We start from the raw sequence: 21,907 nt of genomic DNA on the forward strand, positions 1-21,907 counted from the left end.
GGACAAGGGGGGACTGTTTTAAACTGAAAAAGGGTAGATATAGATTAGATATTAGGAAGAAATTATTTACCGTGAGGGTGGTGAGACCCTGGCCCAGGTTGCCCAGAGAAGCTGTGGCAGCCCCATCCCTGGAGGGGTTCAAGACCAGGCTGCGTGGGGCTTTGAGCAACCTGATCTTGTGGAAAGTGTCCCTGCCCCGGGCAGGGGGTTGGAACAAGATGATCTTTAAGGTCCCTTTCTGTCGCGACGGAGGGAAGACAGAGTCATTCAATATGAGTGATCAGCAAGCTTCGTTTATTGAATAGTACAGCCGTCTTTTATGCTTCGTTATAATTAGCTAATACATATTCTGCAATACATCTTTCTGATTGGCCTGTCCTCCAAACTTCAACCCCGCCCTTAGTTCCTTCTTTACAGTTACTTTCATCCTCTTTTCCCATGCCTGAGCAGCTGCAATCTCCCTGTTATCATACAACAGTTACAGTCAAGGACAGGGTGTCCTTGCCAGCTCAGTAGTTACAGGAGCTCAGTCTGATGTTTCTCAAGTTCTTGCTCAGCCAGCTGGATCATGTCTACGTAACCCTTCTCAGCTAGCCAGTCTCCCACACCTTTCAACCAAAACCATTCTATGATTCTAAGACTGTCACCTTCCCATCCACAGTGAGCAAACCCTTTATTTATCACAGTCTTAAGTGAATATTCAGTGTAGTTCTTTCCAAAAGGAGAGTCGGTTCATGTGTCAGAACAGGATTGCATTAATGCCAACTGTAATATTTTCTCTCTCTAGATACATAAGATGCTGCAATATGAATGTTAATACAATTAATGCATATTACAACTAAAGATACAAATACAGCTGGCATAATCTGCCAGCAATGTATCTTAAAACATAGGTTGGAAATGGAAATGGCAAACTGCTGGGTTAGCTCAGAAAGAACAAAGATCAGTTGAAAGGAGCACAAAATATACGTTACAACTCTTCTCACCTTGCTTCTAGAAAAATAGAACATGTCCAAGTATAACAAAAAAGAAAGAACTGAAAAGGTGTTGGAGCACAGGTTAATCTACCCTGAATTTGCTGCTCCTCGGCTCTACTCTGGCCTTATACATCGTAGCACAAAGCCACTCGCGCTGTGCAGGTTCAGCAGGAGGAGGTGTAGGAGGCAAGGCCTGTTTGAAGCTAAGAGCAAAGAGGTGGCCAAAGTCCTACATTACAATTTCAAAGTATGAATGAAATACCCAAAAATAATACACAAAGATGGTAAAAGTACTTTTCAATGTAATTCCCGAGTTCAAGCTAAAAGGAGTAATACAAAGAGAACAGCTGGGCTTTTCAGAAAATGCTTTATCTGTGCCACTGAAATTGTCTAAAATGAGCCTGTTTAATCTGGATGGATCACAAGGCCTTCAACGGTGAGTTATGAAACTATATGCTCAGTGGCCTCTTTCTAGAGCCTCTCGATCCAGGGCTGCAGAAAGGTGGTGAGGCTGGGGGAGAAAAATGCTCAGGACCACGTTTTCAAGTGATAGGTCTTTTGGACTTCCTTCCTTCAAGGGGTCATGCTTTGAGATGACTCTTGGCTCCATCTTGTTCTCAGAGTGCTGGTCATCTCCTGACTCAGCTAGGATTCTGGTACGTACCAGTGCAAAGGCAGGAGGCCCAGAACCTCCCACTAAACTGTAACCCTAGGAATTCACCCCAGATCCTACATTTCCAAACCACGTAGGGTAACTCACAGAATGAAGCAGAGGCAGAAGAAAGCACTTTAGCTCAAGGTGTTTGTTCCTCTGTGCTAAGCAGTAGGCTATTGTGCCTCTCCAAAGACAATATACAAGAATTCAGTTGTACTACAGAAGATTTTGGGAAGTCACACACTTTCTTCTCTTTTTTTTTTTTTTTTTTTCCCTTTTTTAAAGGTCCATGAAAGAAAACAAAGGTTAAGTGTCCAAGGTGAGTCACAGTGTGATCTCAAGTCATGCTACCTCCATTCTATCTTCAACTCTGTATATGTTTTGAATTTCCCACCTGCAGCAGCTTGGGATGATGGCTCTGTCTTCCAGATCAAAAACACCAAAGCGCCAGTGAATGTATTGCTTGTAAGCAAGCTGACACAGCTGGTTATTGATGTTTGAATCATTCAGGTCCTGAAAGGGGTCTTTGTAGAGAAGGATATTCTCCAGGGTGTCACGGGAGAGCACCAGCTGCTGAAACACATGGGAGGTTGTGATGCACTGCCCTTTTTTCCTTCGGCAGCAGAGCTGCTCATCGTACTTCTCTGTTGGCTGGCATTTGCCACAGCAGCACTACTTTCGGCAGTCTGAGGAAGAGGTCTCATCTTCGAGAAGTTCATCCCGCTCGTGTTCTTTTTTATCATCATTCTTTTTGGACTCAGCGTGGTGCATCGGCTCAGATCCTTTGTTATCCTGGTTTTCGTTGGACTCACTGGTGCAGCGGCTGCCAGCACCACAGGATTTCACAGGGTGGCTCTGCAACAATTCCCAACAAAAATTAAAGAAACCAGCATTTTCTGCTTCATCCAACTGCTGAGAGAATTTACAACAGTCATCCTCACCATTAGCTTTTTCATTTGACACAGCACAATAGGGATAATGATGATAGATCAGCAGATCTGGAGGAGGATTGTCTTTCTGTGTTGCCAACGCCCACCCTAGCGAAATCGAATCGACACCTCACAAGTTGTTTCAACACCAACACACTCCCGCTGGCACATACCCACCACAGGAAAGCAGCAATTTTCAGATAACTGTAGAAAATACATCCTCTGGACCTATTAACTTGAAGTGGACAATAGGGATCTAGTTTTAGCCCCTCAGAACCTAATCTGGAAATATGGCAGGGCGGAGGTGATAGAAACCCAAATCAGTTTGGAATGACAGTCCTCGCTTCTCCCTTCTGAAGGGAGAATCCCAAAGGTTAAGTGTGTTTACCTCAACAATGCTGCCTTGAGCATGCTGCAAGCTTGTTTTCGGAGACTTCTCTACCTTTTTCAAGGTAATGTGTGGCTCATCAACATAGGACACATACATCACCTGTGCAGCAGAAGAAATGAGCATTGTCAGCTGGAGTAGTTACTTGGAGAACTGGGGACAACCACAGCATGGATCTGACCTCAGGGCGTGGGTTCTGTACTCCAGTAACAAACCCCTAAAACTGCATGTTGCAAGGGCCCATATTTCCAATATCCGGGATAGCAAGGACATGGGGAGCTGTGGGACCAGAGGGAACAGGAAGAGATGGTATGGAACTAACTGTAGGAGTGTGGTTGTACAGGGCCTTTAGGTACTCTCCTCTTCACTCTTCTTTAAAAATACCTGTCTAAAATGCCAGGGGATTAGTAGAGGCAGCCTTGATAAATGGACATTTATGTCTTGAAAACCAGGAAGAGGCAACTGAAGTTGGCAGGAAAGAGTCTTTGAGCAATGCCCTCTTCATGGAAACCCTTTCATGACATCCTTCAGTTACATCGAAGGATCACTATTCTCTGTGGGTTTCCCTGATGGAGCTGGTGTGACTCGGCTGTGCCAAGGTTGTGTGTAGAGCCCACTGCATTCATGCAGTGCATGCCGTGCACAGCTCCATGGAACCTTCCTGGATCAGCTGCATTTTTGTATCCATAGAGCAGCAATTTACATTCTTTACCTCTGTTGGATTCAGCAGAGTCTCATACTTTTTCCTGTTGTAAATTTTGTAGAATGATTTGCCCGAGCCGCGGTAACTACCGAAAAAAAGAGCAACTTCAATGACAATCGCAACCTGCACATGAAAAAAAAAGCAAGTAGTGCATCCACTTTCTTAATGAGACTGTATCTGCAGAACTGGTTGTATTAATACAAAAAATAAGTCACTCACCAAACCAAAATAGGAGAGCATGGACCCAGTGCTTTTAATGAGGTTAATGAAGTTAAATCTTCTACCCTTAAAGAAAGCAGAAAAGAATAACTGAGAGGCAAGATCTGTTACCATTCACTCAGCTCAATGGCTTTTCTCTTTTTGTCTCTTCACAATGTATTTCTGTCTCTTTACAATTCTATCAATCCTAAAATTTCATAGACCGTTTCAGACACTTTGCAGGGGAGAATAAACAACTTGAGATGGAAACAGTGGTGACACATGGGGTTCATGACAATATCATCATGTCACGGTGATATCTGTTATTGTCTCAGTCTTAAACCACAATCCTGCCTCTCTCCCAGCCCTGCCATTTCATCCTCAGCTTTGCTCTGTTTAGATCTACTCATCTGACATGACTTCCATCCCGGACTGATGGACAGGAGAGAGGAGAGGGGTATATGGCAGAAGTGGGACTAAGGAAATAGCAAGCTTTCTTCTCCCTCCACAAGGAAAAAGAATTGCATTTACTGTGCCAAAGACAAGGACATCAAACCGTATTCCATAGGCTTTGAAAAGGGTTCTCTGCTCCTCCCCATCTGGTAGCTTGTAGTATCTTGCATATCTGCAAAAGAGTAAATGAAGATCTGTGGAGCTTCCCTAGGGAATATAATACCACGAGGCTGCAGAACACAAAAAAAGGCATAGTTTCTTCTCCCTTCTTCCTCTAGCCCTTTCAGCCTTCTGAAATGAAGGTGCTGAGGCCAGCCTGATGAACAGTATTTTGCCGAACATCTGACCTGACAGTCTAAACTACATTAATACATATATAAAGACTTAGACAAAGTAAAAATCCAACTTATGTCCAATGAGTGTTTTGCCATCTTAATTCAAATTGGAACCTGAAGCTGCAGAAAATTCAATCACAGGTAAAGCAGGTAGAAAACCCCAGCAAGGCTATGTGAGAAGCTGGCAATGACAAGAGTGCCCAAGCTCTGAAGGCTTTAATATTGTGTTATCCAAGACCAACTCTGAACTTCTGAGCACACTTCAGCATGCTGGGTATCAGCCATTTTCCATTCATCAATCAGTAGAGAGTTGGAAGAATCATGTGGGCCTTTACTAACTACTAGTTTCTTATTCTGTCAAAACACAACCCTCCTGATACACAGCTCACATCAGCTTATGGATCAATAAGCAGTCACAGAGCATGGAACAAAGAGGTCTTTTTAAATCTGACAATGAAAAGCTGGCAGTACAGACAAAATCATCACATTAAACTGAAAGACATACTAAAACACAGAATGGTACTAATATCCAACCTCTGATAACAACACCCATACGTCTTCTGCCTCAGACATGCTGTCAGGGCTTGAAGTGCTGTATTGTTCTTGACTGGTTTACTTGAGTGATCTCTAAGTCCTGGTTCTCCATTTAGATAAATAATTTGAATGGGAAATTACTTAGCCGAAGGGACAGAAGGTCAGTTCCAGGGGTGGCAGATACTCACTGATGACTGTCATGGCTAAGCAAAATTTGTTGCCTGTTCAAGTACCAAAAGAGTAAACTGTTTAAGAGAATATGTCTGGTGTAAATGCCATCAGCTCAGACCTCTGCTTTCTAGCATCTCCAGGTACTCATTCAGATGACAGAGACATCTAAAGAAAAATACAATTTCCTCCTTTCCTTTCTCTTTGGGTTCAGTCTGCAGCTCTGCTTTGGCATATTGACACTTACAAACCAGCCCAGAGCAAGCTTTTACTTGATTCCACTCTCTCCTGCACATCCTACTGCAAGCTAAGTTTGGTAAACTTTCAGAATGCTTTTAATCAGAGTTCCCTAGATCATGCGATTATTTGCATCCCATTTACCGCAACTTGATTTGTATAATCTGAATGCAGTGAGTCACTCAGAAAAAAACACACTGTAATGTGTTCTGCTTTTTCCTTGCTTGCACAGGCATGAAATGCCCTTTTTCCTGTGCTGAACGGTTCCAGAGTCTGCGGCCAAGACATGTTTTATGGGCCAGCTCTTAGCCTCTGAAGCCTGCAGGTCACTTAGGTTTTATTTGAAAGTTTTCCTAACTCTTTCCAGGATCAGAGGTTTTCTCTAGCCCTCAGGGTAGAGGTTATTTCACGTCTGCTCTTGATGGCATAGAAGCCTTCTCCTCTGTAACAGCTTTGTGCTCAGAGCTGACCTGTTAAGAGCTTTCATCACTGGCTGGAGCTTTGCTCCCTAGCACCTCAAGTAGTTCTTTCAGAAGGCTAAAGCCTGTTTCCATTTAAGTCTACCACAAAATTCCCTTTTGAACTGAAATGAAATCAATAGGGCTCCATGCAGACAAGGGTTATAAGCTGCCCAAAGTAGCTTTCCTGACTCCTAGAACAGCTAGACTGCAGAGGAAGCAGCATTCTGTACATGCCCTGTTTCTGATGCTCTTTTCTGAAATTTTCTCCTGCTACTGATCTTTGTTAGCTTTAGGAAACTGGGCTGGATGGACCTCTGATATGACTATATTTTACATTCTTACGGTATGTCCCTGATTTCCAAACATTTTTCAATATATTAAATGCAGGATCATTTCTAGCTCTCCCCCGCTTACTCACTTGGGCAGTTCTACTAAAATCAGCAGCTCTGTTTTTACAAGTTGGCGTTCAGTAGCTCAACAATGCGGCAGGGTTTGTGCATGTTCTTCACCAAACTTCCATGCTTGTTTTAAAGGGTATTATGCTCAATCTACTTGCTGCTCTTCAACTTTCACTGCCTTTGCTTTTTAAATTGCTGCACCGAACTATGCTGCTCCTCTTTTTTAATTTTGGAGACATTAGAGAATGACATTTAGTTGTCAATAAATCTCTTGATTAACAGAGACAGAGTCAGGCCACCAGGATGTGGTGTGACATCATGCACACTCTCCCAGCAGCCTATGGTCTCAGACCAGGCTCACTTCCTGTAGCAAAATAACGCTTCCTGCAGATGAACTGCAGCAAAATAATCTTGCTACAGACTGGTATTTCGATACTTAAGAGAGAACAAATTTTGAGCAAACCCATTCTTGGTATTTTGAACGCAGCTGTTAATCTGACACTAAACATCCTCAAAACTACTCCACTGTCTTCTTCCAAAAGCTGCCTCAGAAACTGCTTTGCCTGTAAAAATGTATTCAACAGAAAGGTTGCTGGCCTCAGCCTTACAGCACTGTCTTGCTTTTTCCTTGTGATCTCCTCTAGCTCCTGTCTGTGGTTGCCAGGTGAGAGGCAACACCTATTTGTTCTTTGTTTGCACAGCTCCAGCACAACGCAGCTTGGAACACGCTGGCAGCTCCTATACAGTTATGGCACTCATGTTAGCATCACAAATGTATGAAAAACCACAATGTAATAATAATCATGCCATGAGTCAAAAAAGAGGGTTGTTACACAAGAGTTTTGACATAGATCTGAGGGACATCTTTAGCTTTAAACATGCTGATACGCATTTGATACATGCTTTGTGTAATTATTTAGAACTGGAGTCATGTCAAGATTTTTTGTCAAAACTTCTTATAAATCTGCTATATCCATACAGAACCAAAAGCTCTAATTTGCTTTTGAATAAATCTAGATTCAGTGAACTGTGGGGGTTACTCAGATGGAAGAAAAACAATTTGTTATTTTATTTGTGTTAATTGCCTTGGGAAACTCACAAGTTTAGGTAGTGTTTTCAAGCCTCGATTGCCATATGGTGGAATCTGCCCAAACTATTCTCTGTGTTAGCTTCCAGAATACTTGTTGGAAATTTCTAGGCCTTTTGACACAGAAATAAGATCTCCTGCAATACAAACATGCTCATTTGGAAGACGACCATGATGATACATCTATACAACTGCAGTAGCTGCAGGTTAAGGACATAACTACTAGAGTGAAGAAAGAGAATCAAATGACTTATCATTCCAAGTCATCATTCTCCACACCTCATCACATCTTTGCTTCAGCTCAGAAGACATGCTACTTGATTCATATAATATTTTTTACCTGATGTAGAACCCAGGCATTGTTTTTTTGTCATCAAGGCGGAAGAAACCGTACTTTGGACTGCAGCTGTAACCCCACCTGTCCAAGTTACAGTCCCAGTTAATCTGAATGGCAATGATTCCTCCCTAGAAACAAACACAGTAAGCTTAGGGCATGGACACATCTTTATAGACACACTATCTCATAAGCAACATTTGCCAATCAAGCAATTTTGTCTGGAAGTGCCTTAGTTACATGAGCTAGAAGCTATTATTCATTCAGGCCTTTCCTATCTTCTGTCTATTTCTCTTCACCTTAGTAGCACAAGTGTGGATGTAGCTGATATACTGTGATGGTCGTTTTGTTGCTTTAAACTATGTATAGGCTCAAACCAAAAGCCCGAGTGCAAGCTTAAGTTTTGTAGGCACCCAGACCAAATGTTTCATCTTGAACGCGCTGTGCCAGGCTAAGAATCAATAAATGTAGCTCAGGTGATGACTCTGGGCAGGAAGACACACTGCCCCTCCTTCTACTCTACCCATCTGTTAATATTGACCTTCTAGAAGTATGGCTGGATACTGTCTTAAGGGCATTTGGCTCAATATCCTAAGGAACAGAGTGAAAATGTAATGGCAAAAATAAGTGCTTTTTGACTCTGTGTCTTCTCACACAATCACTTTCTAAACCTAGAACCATTCCATTATATGGCAGACAGCAAAACATACAGGAAGAGAATCAAGAAAATGTTTTAACACTGAGCATGAAAAAAAAGTGGTATCACAGACCTTTACTGCCATCTCAGAAAAGTTCTGGTTTGCCTCCTGAACGATGTCTCCCACACGGAAAATTGGACAGAGTGGGGAAGTTGTCCTGTTGTATGTGCAGGAATTATTAAAATCTGGTGGAATATTTAGTCTGTGAAGAACACATACAATTGTTTACATTTAAAAACAAGCTGGAGCAGATACAGGTAAGGGACTTCACACTAGAACCTGTGCTCGGTTTGTAAATATACAAGCTTTTGGCTTTGTAGCTACCACATCTATGTATCCCTAACTGTGATCTGGGAATGAAGATGAATTCCTTATTCTTTGGATATTATTGCCCGCAAAATTTTACCTGTGGAAACTAAACCCATTCACTTTATAATTTGAGTTACATGTCTGCTGTGCTATATTTTAGTGATTTTACCCCAACATAAACCAGTATATCTGAATGAACAATTCTGTTGTCCAGTGCATGACAGGAATAGAGTTATGCTGGGAGGATCTGTTCCCAAGCTCCCATTATTTCTCTTGGTTCCTGAAGGATTCATAGGGCTAAAGAATTAAAGAAACTTGGTATCTGTCACTCAGGCAGATACAGCCCTGAATGCATAGGCTTTTTGAGTAAAGAAGGTGCCAATTTATACAATCATTTTTTCAGAGCACAACTACTTCAGAAAGCATTGAGGAATGTTTGCACTTACATGGTGTAATCAAATTTTGGGAAGTTAATGTTGTTCTTTATTAGCACAGTGAAGTTTTCAGAATGCCTCAGAACAGCAGGCCTAAAAAAAGAAACATCAAATTAACTAACTCCTTTTACTTAAATACATCAGCTAATGTTATGCTACTTTACTATTACCTGGAAAGCTGTCAGTAGGAGGAATATGTTGCTAAGAATAAGAGATTGAAATGCAGGGAGTTAAGTGGTTCAGGGCATCGAGAAAGAGATGTTCTGTCTCTATTGCATTTGTTTGTGTGGGCCAAGCCTAACCGGGGGCTCTACCAGCAGCTGAAATATATGGTCTCTGGAGACCTCTTGTATAAATCTTGCTATGGAATAGTAGTAAGAAATTTGACAGCTGATGATTTCTGCACAATGAATCGGCAGTTTTATTGCTGGTCCTCAAAGACAGGTGGCCACATACACCAGAACTGCGCAGCTAGTAAGAGTATAAGAATGAGCCACACGCTCGATCCTAGAGGATCTCTCTGGAAGTCAGGAAAGAAGGAATTTTCCCACCAGTTGCCAGCGTAACCTTGGCCTAGACTGTGTGAGACAACTTCTGCTACACTCTAGGACTTCCCAGGGCTATAGGAAAGTAAGAGAGACAATTTTTGGCATTGTTTCTGTAGCATAGGGACTATGCTGAACTGGAATGTTGGCATTGTTCCATTTTAAGAATGAGCCAGGAATATTTTAATTTCCATTAAGACAGCCATTCCAAGGGGGAAACCCAGGCTGCACAGCAGTCATCACCCACATAAAGGACAGTGCTTCTAAGGAGGGAATATTTTTCCCATCATTATATTTTGAGCAACGCCTTTGCATCAGAGATCTGTGATGACAAGAAGCACATTAGCTGGATGACATGCAGCTTCCATGAAGGACTTCTCATGAGAGTCTTCTAAACCAAGTCACTGGGAAGCATCTGGAATCTGATCCAAAGCTCTTCTGAAAAAGATGTTGTAAACATCTAATCTGACAGCTAATCTGCCAACTGTGCCCTGCCTCAGGGCACAAATGAACAATCAAAAATAAAAGAATCTTCTCGCCAACATGCAATGCCTTTGTTCAGCTCCTGCCATAACCAACAGGAAGGAAAAGGAGGCCTCCTGTATAGTTCATGAAACTTACCTTTCAAAGGAATTTGGACAATAAAGACAATCATGGGTGTAACCAAAGCCCAACATTGCTCCCTCTGTATCTCAACCAGACGGCAAAGCTTCCTGGGCTCTGACCTTGGTCTTATGTATCGTTCTGGTAGAAAACAAACACTCAGCATTGCTTTTTAGTGATTCCGCGTTTTTTCCTTGCCAATGGAACTTGTGAAGGAACTTTACACATCAGAGGTTTGGATCTAACCTCTCATCCCTTATTTTTGGTCCCCGGTAGTAACTGATTACTGGCACTTTAGAGGAAGGTTAGGAAGCAAGACAGAATGTGTCAACTGCGCGATGTAATTAAAAGCAAAATTCCCTCTGCAACATACGCAGCAGTGAGCCTACGCAGTGTGACATTTAAAAATGACTGGCAGTCACTGAAACTTTATAAAAAAACCCTAGGATTTCATTAACTCCGGAAGCTCATGCATATCTTTCCCGGATACTGTATGAACAATTACAGCCTTCCTGTTGTTGGACAAAGCCTTTTTCAGATCACAAGTCTGTCCACAAGAGAAGGGAATGGAAACTCCTTTAAAGAGCTGAACAAAACTCAGCAGAAGGAGCCGTAGGAGGCATTGTGGGCTCTGGAGGGGACCTGGCAGTGGAAAAACTGCTCAGTCTCTGCAGAAAACCCCAAATTAGGGAAAAGATGGGATATATACATAGAATCATGCTTGTATCTTCTAAAAGCAATGAGTTAATAAAAGTGGTAATTGACCTAGTTTCTTACACATATATTTCAAAGCTGGTTGAGAGGAGCTAAAATCGATTATAGTTTGCTCTCTTAAAGTACAATTTCCATCATTTCAGTCGAAACCAAATCTTTCATAAAATTTTTTACGCTTTGGCTGACACAGAATAGAAATAGAATATTTTCATTTTGGAACACTACAGTCACTGGGTTACAAAAAAAGATGGCTACAAGACCCCTCTATCCTACTGTCTAGATCACAGCAGCATTGTTCCGTGGAGTCTTTTTCCTAGAGTTTTCTTCAGCTCACTATTACAGATTGCCAGCACTGAGGTTTTCGTCATCTACCTAGAGAGGATGGAGAGACTGTTCTTCTGTCTGAGGTGGATCCCCAAACACTAACCTGCAGCACAATGTACAGACAACCAATCTACCCCTATTGTTCTGGGACGTGGAAGCAACCTCACTGTGATAAATGAACCTACAAAGAACTTCTATACCATCGAGCCCTAATCCTTGCAGAAGAAAACCCCAAGTTAGGAAACCTTTTATTTCTGTCACTGATTAAACCTATCTTACATTGATGCATTTTCCTTGACATTTGAATTAATGAGCCAAATGCCTCTAGTGAATTCAAGATGAGCCTGTGACATCTAAAACTGTTTCCGTGGCAGCTGCTTGATGATACAAACTGTAGGCTATGACTTCACTGCAGAATCATACGGCAGGACAGATTGTTAGAAGTTATTTAGATATTATAATGAGTGTTAACAGTATGGCTATAAAGGAAATACCTGGTTTACATACAGGAGATCTATATGTGCCTAGGCAAAGGGATTATCCTAAAATTTCATGACTTTGTCAAAGTCCTTCTTTAGAGATTAAAAAAATGCAGATATCTCTTTCACTTACTCAGGGGGGTCTTCCTTGGGTTGCACAGGACACCATGCCTTGACCTCACAGGTTTTAAAAGTTACATTATAATCCACACATCTTCCTGTTTGAATTCCTGTAGAGAAACAAGCTCTTACTTAGCAAAGACAAGAGGTTTTCGCCAATTAAGAGACAGTTTCAACATGTCAATAGATTCCTCCTCAAACCTAAGATAGGGAACTTGACATTTCAGATTGTTGCAGGTTTCTATAGGAGGAAGCTGTAGGAAGAACTACCCAAACCATGGTCCTGCCACACCTCGTCAATCCTTATTTAGCTGTTTGCTTGGGTCAACAATGCTTGTCATTGTTTGGGCTGTGGGTGAAGTAATTTCCTTCACAGTTTTATATGAAGTTACATATCTGACCCATGGGATAAATTGAGAAGCCAACTGTTTCAGTCACAAGTGTAATTCAACAACATGAGCAAATTAAACAAGGATATAAAGGTGGGCAGAAAATCTTAATTCTTTCTGCACTCCTGGAAAGTCAGCATTTTCTGTGAGCGCTTAGTCTTTACCAGGGAAAGCGATAATGCAGCCAGCAGCCCAAATTCAGGGAATCTTAACACTACAAACAACTTGCATAGCTGATGAAAACAGTATGATGCCTTCTGGACAACTGGTCCCACAGAAAGAACAGAAGCCCTGTGACTTATCCTGAGAACTACCTAACCATCATAGGGGTATTACAAACCCTTCAAACAGATCCTGCAGTTACTCCACTTGCTAAGCAGCCACAGAGTTCAAATGGGAGTGTGTCTGGTTTGGTCCTCATTCACACCACCCTGTACCCTTCTTCACCTCTCCCCTTTCTCTGCTCCCTCTCACTGTTTCTCCTTTTAGTAAGGGCACACACAAGCTGATAAGAACTCAGGTTTGTGGGATTGAAAATATGTTCTTGGAGATCTCTTAGGATTCTGTACTGTTCTACTGCAATTCTCCAAGCTGGATCTTGCACATGCTGCACCGGTCAATAATGCAATAGAGGACAGTACCCACAAAAAGAAAAAATTCAATCTGAAAATGCCGTTCACTTACCACTGCTGTGGATATCTACGCTCTCATTTTTACAGGACTCATCCGAAAGGCAGATAGCTTTGCCGAAGGGATACTGGAAAAAATTTATATAAAAGAGCAATATAAATATCTCCCTCTTCACACCTATGTAAAAAGTCTTACTCAGCTTCAATGTAAAAATATCAAATAATAAGAGAAAATAACAATGCAAAGCAGGTGTAACCTTTACTAATTGTTTGGCTTACAGGAGACAAAGGCCCAGCTACTTGCAAAACCAGAAAAAAGCCCCTTCCTTGCTTACAATAACATTTTCCTTTATTATTTATGTCTTTTCCCATCTTTCCCACTCTCCTATAATATTAAGCACAATAAATTTAATACTGGACTATCTGATTCTATGTTTACTAGCAGTTCCATATACTTTTGCCAGTGAAAGTCAACTTGTATTTGGGAACTACTCTGCAAGGTCCCACTTCTAGGCCAGCCAAATGAAGAGGAGAGAGAGCGTCAGCTGATGACCAGGTTTGACCTACAGTAAGAACGGAAGGGGACACATAGGAATGAACAACAGTAATAGTAAGAGAACCATATAAGCAGAGAAGCTGAGAGCGACTCTGTAGCTCCATCATTCCTCCAGGTTTTCCTCAAGAGCAGCAGCAATGCCAGAGAAGCTGGACACCAATCACTGGCCTGAATGTCATCACCCCCTGAGAGTAATGCAGATAGGTTTGACTGCAAGGTCATGGGTGGGAGGCAAGGTCACAACTGCCAGCTGATTCCCCCAGAAAGAAAAGGAGCATTTAAACTAGATTTTGCATGTTATTTGCCGAGATACAGACATAAAGAGCAACAATACTTTCTTGTACTGGACCGCTCTGGGGACAGTTCACTCTTTTACATCAACATGCATTCAATCCGTCCTAAGCATAAATCACAAAACATATTTACCTCAGGGCACCTCTGCTTAAGTTGATTCTGTGTCTCAATGATGTTGGTCATCACAAAAAAAGAGTTTATCGCCTACATGGAGGAAAGAACATGAATCTAACTGAAATTTCACATACTCAATTCAGACCTCAGTCATTCCAGATCATCATCTGGAAGGACAACAAGGCTGTTCTGGCTCTACCTCCCCGTGATATACATTCAGATTCTATCCATCTCAAACAGGAAAAGCCAGGGACATCATCAGGGCAGGAAAGAGCAGCCAGAGGCAAGAAAGCACTGATTTATTTATTTATTTTTTTTTTCAAATTGGCACTACAACTGAGAAACATAGACTAGCATTAATTGGTAGCAACACTGCTCTGTTTAGTACAGCTATATTGGAGTGAATCTGTTCCTAGGTTTGCTATTAACAAAATATTAAATTGATTATATAAACATTGTGTAATAAACAGCACCACAGAAATCTCATGAAAGAGGATTATCTTTTTTCCCTGCATTAAGGGAAGATTTGGCTTTAAACATTGCTTTCTCCTAGGTAAAGTAATCACATTGAATGGCAGGAGAGAGACATGTCAGGAAAGCAACAGATGTATCAATGGAAGTTGAATACTGGACTGACATTAAATTAAGACTTGCCTGCATCGGTATAGAGTATTCTACTGTGTCCCAGATCCTGCCCTTTGCGTAAGCCACTCCCTTCACACTAGTGCGAACTGAGCTGATAACTTCATCCTCCTCCTGGTGGAGTCCGAACCAAAAGATGACCACACTGGCCAGACAAAACAGAAAGGACAAGTAAGCCCATAAGAATAAAATGTGTCAGCTTCTTTGTATCATTCTTGGACAAATGCGCTGCAAGACAGAGGTCAGATGGGCATTTTCAAGTAATTGAGAGCCTTTTTGTGTGAGATACATGCATTGTCTGGACGAACGTCTGCCTTGGTTTCACTTTCGCAAGTTTTGTCTTTGTCAGAAATGAACTGATATATGCAAGAAGAGAATTTCTATTTTCCCATCCCAAACGATATAGACAACATGAGGTGACATCCTGGCCCTCCAGATGCCATTTGTGAAATACCAATTAACTGCAACAGTGTTTAATGTCATCCAAAAATTTTCACCCACACTGCGTTGCTGTGTACCTAGACTTTGACTTTTTCTGTCACAAATGGTAGTGTCCTTGTTACGTTGTTTTTTGGTTTTGTTTTTTTTTTAAAGAGCTTAAAATACTTAGTCAACATTCCAGAGTGACTATTTTTGTGCTCATACTGATTGCTTCAAAAACCTTGGCCTAATGTTTTCACGTTCTCGTGAATTGAATGTGTTAATAAAAGACTCATCTAACTCATAAAAGCACCAGCAACTTTGAAGAACTATTGTATGTTCAGAAGATACTTTCCATACTACATAAAAGTGATATAAAAGGTTGACTTTGAAAAACAAGCCACAAGAGCTAGCACCATTTCAGTTTAACAACAGACTGCTCTGGCAGCAGATAAAATAGTATCAGAAGAACAGAAACACAACTGTTTGTGTTGAACAGACACTTTTTTCTGTTTTTCTTCTTTTGTGAAGAACAGAAAAGCAACTGATCAGTGTTCCTTTATTTATATTTTCTATTTTAATAGCATTTCAGCCTTTTCCTTCTGGAAAAGTGCTTTGGAATAACCATGGTCCTGGAAACTGGCAGTGGGAACTCAGCTCTGAGCAGCAGTATAGGTGGGTACAGTACCTTAGTAGAATCACAGGATCAGAATAATTTGGGTTGGAAGGGTCCTTTAAAGATCATCTAGTCCAACCTCTTTGCAATGAGCAGGGACATCTTGAACATTTTCATTAGAGTAGTTTTAGCTTTCTTTTCAACCCATAAGACTCCCTCTTGTGTTCTCTCTTCTCTCCTGTGTACGGAGATGCTCTCCCTTCTCTAAAGGGAGACAGCTTAAAGAGAGCATCTGTCGCTCATTTCGTGGCCACCCCAGCCCAAACCAGAACAATCAGGTTGCTCAGAGCCCTGTCCAACCTGACCTTGAATGTTTCCAGGGCTGGGGCATCCACCTCTCTGGGAAACCTGGGCAAGTGTTTCACCACCCTCAGCGTAAAACAATTTCTTCCTTCTATCTAGAGTAAACCTATCCTCTTTTAAATTTAAAGCTACTACCCCTTGTCCTATTGCAACAGGCCCTACTGAAAAGTCTGTCCCCATCTTTCTTATAAGCCCCTTTAAGTACTGGAAGGCCACAATAAGGTCTCCCCGAGAGGGAGAAGTAAGGCAACTTGAATTTCCTGCAGACTTGATTCTTTGTGAGATTGCAATCAGCATGCTCAATGTCCTGGCTGGCTGCCCTCTCATGAGAATGAAACCAACTTTATGAACTTCGGCAGACTTTGTTCAGCAAACACTTATCACTGAGAACAGCCCTAGTTTGGCAGCAAAGAGGAAAATCTGCCCTTTAGAGGCAATCAATTATTGCATATTCCTAAAACATCTGATTGTTCTTGAAATCTGCTGCAAGGAGTGACTCGCCATTTCATCTGACCCTGAATAGGAGACTCTACAGAGCAGACTCTAATCTCAGAAACACTGGTGTAAATCTACGATTATTTGGTGGAGTTATTTTGGATTTTTCAGACAAGAAACAAAACCAGACAGCATGGCAAGAAACAAAACTGCAAGTGTTTTTTAGAGAAAGCTTAGTTAACTCTGTTCAAGCAACTCCACCTCGTTAGATAATATTCAATGCCACACTCCCACTACAAAGTTCCCACAACCACATCCATCTTCCAAGAATGGTCTAACGCCAGATCAATGATCTTGTTTGCTGCCACAAAATTCAAAGGGCTGAAAGCCAAGCTGTAACCAGACAACCTCCAATACAAGAAACACTTGTTCACGTACAACACAGCAACCCATCAGCATGCACTTACCAAATAAGCCCAGCAACAACTATATAAAGGAAACATTTCACCAATCTCCATATATTACTCTGAATGCGTATGTATTTCGGAGACTCGTACAGAGTCAGGTTATTCAGCCAGCCACGTACACCCATTGCTAGCACTTCCTGTGAGGTACTGGCTTTTGAAAACTGCAGCTACCTGGTACTGTCTTCTTCCACCCCTGCATCCTGCCCAGGGCTCTCCACTTAAAGGCACAGTCAGAAACCTGTATGAGAACGGTACCACAGGCCTTTTAAAGAACGGCAGTTGATAGAATCAAGAACTACCTGAAGAGCCACATCCTTTAGCTTGTTCACACAAAAAGTACCAAATTTCAGCCTGGAACATCTGAGCTGAATGCCCAGCGCTGTTCTTGTCACCTTCTGTTGATGTTACCATCTCTCCTCAGTACTACCAGACTTTGCCAGTCTGAAGTAACGCTGGGACAACTGTAGAGATGAGGCTAAACAGTTGGAAGACAGTGTTACACTGACCTCCTTCTGAGCCTGACTCTCCACCACCCAACACTTCACACTACTGCAAAGAAGACGTAATGCACTTCTGGACTGGGCAGACACATGCAACATCCACTTTGCAAGGTAGCAATGGCCATGCAAGGTGCAGGGCAATGATAGAGCAAGCTTTTGGGTCATCAGCGGCCACAGAGATCTCCAGCTTCTTACCTTGCATTGCATGGGACACCATCCTGTATGGTCTTAGACTGGTTTTGTATCAGATCATGGGATTAAAAGGGAGTGACAAAGTCACTATTCCTCTCAGCAGAGCCAATACATGCACATACTTTGGCTGCAGCCTCTCCTACTCCACAGAGCCATGCACAAGCCAGAGCTGGTGCATGCGCTGCAAGCCCACAGAGTCTGGTCCAGGGGGTCAAGAAGCAGGTGCAAGGCCACCATCTGACGCTGTAAAGATGCGGAGTTGTTGAGGTGGGACCTGTAAATCTCAGCCTCAGAGTCCAACAGACAAGAAGTTTGGATCAAAATCCATTAGACCCAGATGAAAAGGACCAGGGTCCTCTCTCTTGCAAAAGAAGACCCACAGAGGCACAAAATATACAAACCCTACAATACAGATCTAATGGTTTTCTTCCAATCCTTTAGTATTTTAAATTACCTAGGATGCTACCTATGGCTGTAGGTAGCCATTCAAGACAAAACATTCAAGACCAGGCAGGCTTCTCAGCTGTCAGTATTGTCTTAAATGTTTTAGCACAGAGGAACAAGTTACGTTCTGCACAAACAGGCTTAATTTTTTGAGACATCGGTGATCACTCCTTAGGCTTTTGCTGACCACAGTCCATAATACCAGGGTTGGTATTAGTGACGCTTCAGCAAGCAAAATCCCCCTACATAATAACAACTGAAAAAGCTGCAAGTGGGACCCAGAAACAGACCTGGGATGCTTTTAGAATAGACACAAATAAATTGATTTTCAATATAACACAGTGAGACCTATGTGTGCATAAACATAACAATATTTATAATAAAAGACGCAAACAGGAGGGCTCAGATTGCATAAGTGAAGCAGAAGTAAGTGTTGTCTTCTCTTGCTAAATGCTCTTGTTTTCACATTAACCTCTTCCATCTGTTTGGGATCTGACCTCAGCAGCTCAGCCAGATGTATTCATCTTCTTGCCCATGATGTTCCCATATAAGGTGATCTCTCTTTGCCCATGCAGCACACTTTCGATTTGCTCAGGTTTCGTTCCACTCCGATTTGCTGGCCTCTGTGGTCGAGCCCTCTCACAGTTTTGCAAGGCAGTCATCCACAGCAGTAGCTATAAAGGGAGGAGAAAGTCAGGAGGGAGTAATGAAGCTGTGCCTGCAGATCTAAAGAGCTCTGGATCGTTTATTTGCAGGCTCCATTCTCCTTCTTCCGCACGTTGCCTCTGCATGATGCCTTTTCAATAAGCAGGTTCCATAAGCCTTTCCCAAGCAATAAAAAACATCAGCCCCCTGACCCAGAGAACTGGATGAAACTATAGGGCTCAACTCTTATAATTAACTCTCATGTCGTTAGGAAACTTTGCTTGAAACTCTGTATCACTCTCCATGCAAACTAACTTGGGAATTTGGAAAATGCCCCCAGAATTATACAACAATATGGCCTTGGATTCTGTAAGACTTGATCCAGATTGTGCGAAGATTCTTGTGAAGATTCTGTTGTGATAGAGAGGTCAAGACCTTAATTTTTTTTTAAGCAGTAAGTTAGAAAATTCAGACACCACTACAGACTATAAATATCAAGCAGCAGGTGGGCAGCCTGGGTAGCAGTACGGCTACTTTGGGCTGCATGTACAAATAGCACAAAACTGTTGGAAGGAAGGATCATGAAAACCTCCAACTTTAAGGACAACACAGGATCCCCTACACTTTCCCTAAGTTGGGAAGTCCCATAGAACTGGGCTCCAATGTAGATTTTGCTCCCGTCTTCAATCAGTTGAGTTTTCAAATGGGCCAACAAGCCAGGGCTTAGTCAGTCCAGTTCTAATGACGTCTGGTCATGGAGGTCTCCTTCCCTGAGTCAGAACAATCAAACTTCATGGCTTTCCACCACAATACAGTGAAACAATCTCACCATCTTTTTTCTTCTTCTTATCTCAGCGCTTTCTAAAGTTTTCAGACATCCTTCCTCTTCTTTATCTGTTGCCTCTGTAACGTTACAGAGACGTAAGAGAGGAACTTGCTTGTTGGAAGGTGTAAGGACTGAAATAATCTGACGTAAAGAATCTCAGAGCAGCAACCTCCCACTGTACCCAGTGCAGATCCCTCTCCATGTTTAGCACTGTGAGCACAATTGCTCTCTCCTCCTCCTCTGCACTGAGGCCTGAAGAGAGGATGTGTATCAGATGTCTTCTGGGAACTTGTAGGTAAATATGATTCCTAAAGGTCAGTATACAGACTGAAAGCACAAAGGAAACATGATCAGGTTTTAAAGTTGAAATCCAGGAGTCAGGAGACTTGGATTATGTTCTTGGCTCTACCACAGCTTTCATGCAGTCACAAGCAACCCATCCATCCTCTCTGTAACTTAGTTTAGCCAGTCAAAAGCTAGGACAGCATTGCAGTGTCATTTGTCAGGATTCTAACGAAGACAAGTAAATTAGTATTTTATGAAGCGTTTTCTGCTCCTCAGAAAGAAAAAAAAGGAGCTAACCTAAGATAGACGCAGTGCTTAGAATTGCAAAGTATTACATTTATGATTGCTATTTACTGAGTCAAATTCTGCAGTGATTTACAACCTGTGCATTTCAATTGGCACCAATTTAATATGACTCACTGCATATTTTAATCCATCATCTGTGGACTCACATGGGATTCTAAGACTATCCAAGAAGCTAATTGCAATAGCAGAGGCTCCAAAATCCACCTATTTAAGGTTTAAGCATGGGTTTTGAAGGATCTGCAACAAAACACTTGCAGAACAAAAGATACACATTTCATCAACAAGTTTCGCTTTAATGTATTTTTTGACCGTTTGGTATTTTTGAAGCTCCTGTCCTTGTTTCAGATTTAGCATAGCCAGCACTACATATTTATCGCTACTTGGAGGCACGCTGACAACTGTTGTTCAACCCTAAGCACATAAATTTCCCCCTAATGAAGGCTGGGCACAAGACCGGCGTTCCTGTTTCACAAGGATCCTCTATGCATTTTTCCACTTCAAAGAAATGAAGTAACCATTCACCTTATACGTCCATCAGCCACACTTGACATCTCTTTATGCTGTCAAAGACCGCCAGAAATCTTAATTGCATAACTGCATCAATCTGCTTGTACATCTCCTACACATGCGACAACAGCCTCCCTCTTAAGAAACCACAAAGCTAAGTATATACTCTAGAGGGTGAATCTCAAACCTATTTCCGCCGCTCCTTGCATCAAGAGCATTTGCGCCGCAAAGAAGCCATATGAGAGACTCGGCCCATGGCGTGCACACCCCAGCATCACCCCCAGTGATCACAGCCATGTTTCCCACACAGCAAAGCAGCATTGACCCTACCACTAAACCCATCTCATGTCTAGCCTCGGTGCTGTGCCTACGCCCGCGGCCTCACACCATGGCACTGGGCAGGACCTGCTGCTCTGGCACCGCCACCAGCTGCCCTCTGCTCAAGAGCTGGGGATAAAAATTCCAATTCCTGCCCCATTCGGGCGGGAAGGGGAAAGACTGAGCTTCCCAGAGCCCCACCGAGCTGGCAATGCGGCGCCAAGGGCTACCGGGGACAAGCCGCGACGCCGCCGGGAGCCCGCCCGGTGCGGCCTGCTCCGCGCTGCCTCCCCTCAGGCCGCAGTTCGCTGCGAGGGCAGCGAAAGAAGCGAAAAGAGGACAAGAACCCGCCCTCCACCGGGAGAGCCCACCCCGTCCCACCGTGTCCCGCCACGGCGGCCGCGCTCTCCACAGACCGCCCCCCTCCCCCGCCTCCCTCAGCCCTGCCGCCGCTCTGCGCATGCGCAGACGCCCCCTCGCTCGGGCCCGTTTCCAGCCGCTCCGGCGCGTTGGCAGAAGCGCGCGGTAGCGTCGGAAGTGACGCCGTCGTCCTGGCCCGGGCAAGCGTTACCAGGGTAACCGGGAGGCGCGCGCGCGGGAGGGCCGGGGCGAAGGACGAGGCCGCCCCGTCACCTCAGGGTCCGGCTGCCTCCCCCTGCGGTCTCTGTGAGGGGCCGGACCTTCCTCCGTAGGCCGCGGGCCTGAGGGGGCGGCCGGGCCGAGCCCGGTGCCAGCTCCCCGCCTCCGGGCTGCCGTGGGCCTCGCTGAGGTGGTGCCTCCACCCGCCCTCCCGGCAGCCCCTGGCTCCCTGTCCCCGCCGAGGCCTCCCGACATTTCTTCTGTTCTTTTCTGCAGAGGTTTTCCCAGGCCACGATT

At 43.2% G+C, this 21,907-nt stretch overlaps 1 protein-coding gene across 1 annotated transcript; it reads right to left on the reverse strand.

Annotated features, from left to right (window-relative positions):
• Nucleotides 1-280: 280 nt before the first annotated feature.
• Nucleotides 281-17,133, reverse strand: P2RX7 (purinergic receptor P2X 7). Its single transcript, XM_074159600.1, is given in 13 exon segments — nt 281-2,487; nt 2,950-3,051; nt 3,662-3,775; nt 3,872-3,937; nt 4,382-4,475; nt 7,864-7,988; nt 8,628-8,757; nt 9,311-9,391; nt 12,097-12,193; nt 13,157-13,229; nt 14,084-14,155; nt 14,720-14,852; nt 17,009-17,133. Coding segments are annotated over 13 exon segments (1,725 nt in total). The 3' UTR covers nt 281-1,974.
• Nucleotides 17,134-21,907: the final 4,774 nt, after the last annotated feature.

The sequence above is a fragment of the Numenius arquata genome, chromosome 16 (assembly GCF_964106895.1).
Source record: "Numenius arquata chromosome 16, bNumArq3.hap1.1, whole genome shotgun sequence".
Lineage (NCBI taxonomy): Eukaryota > Metazoa > Chordata > Aves > Charadriiformes > Scolopacidae > Numenius > Numenius arquata.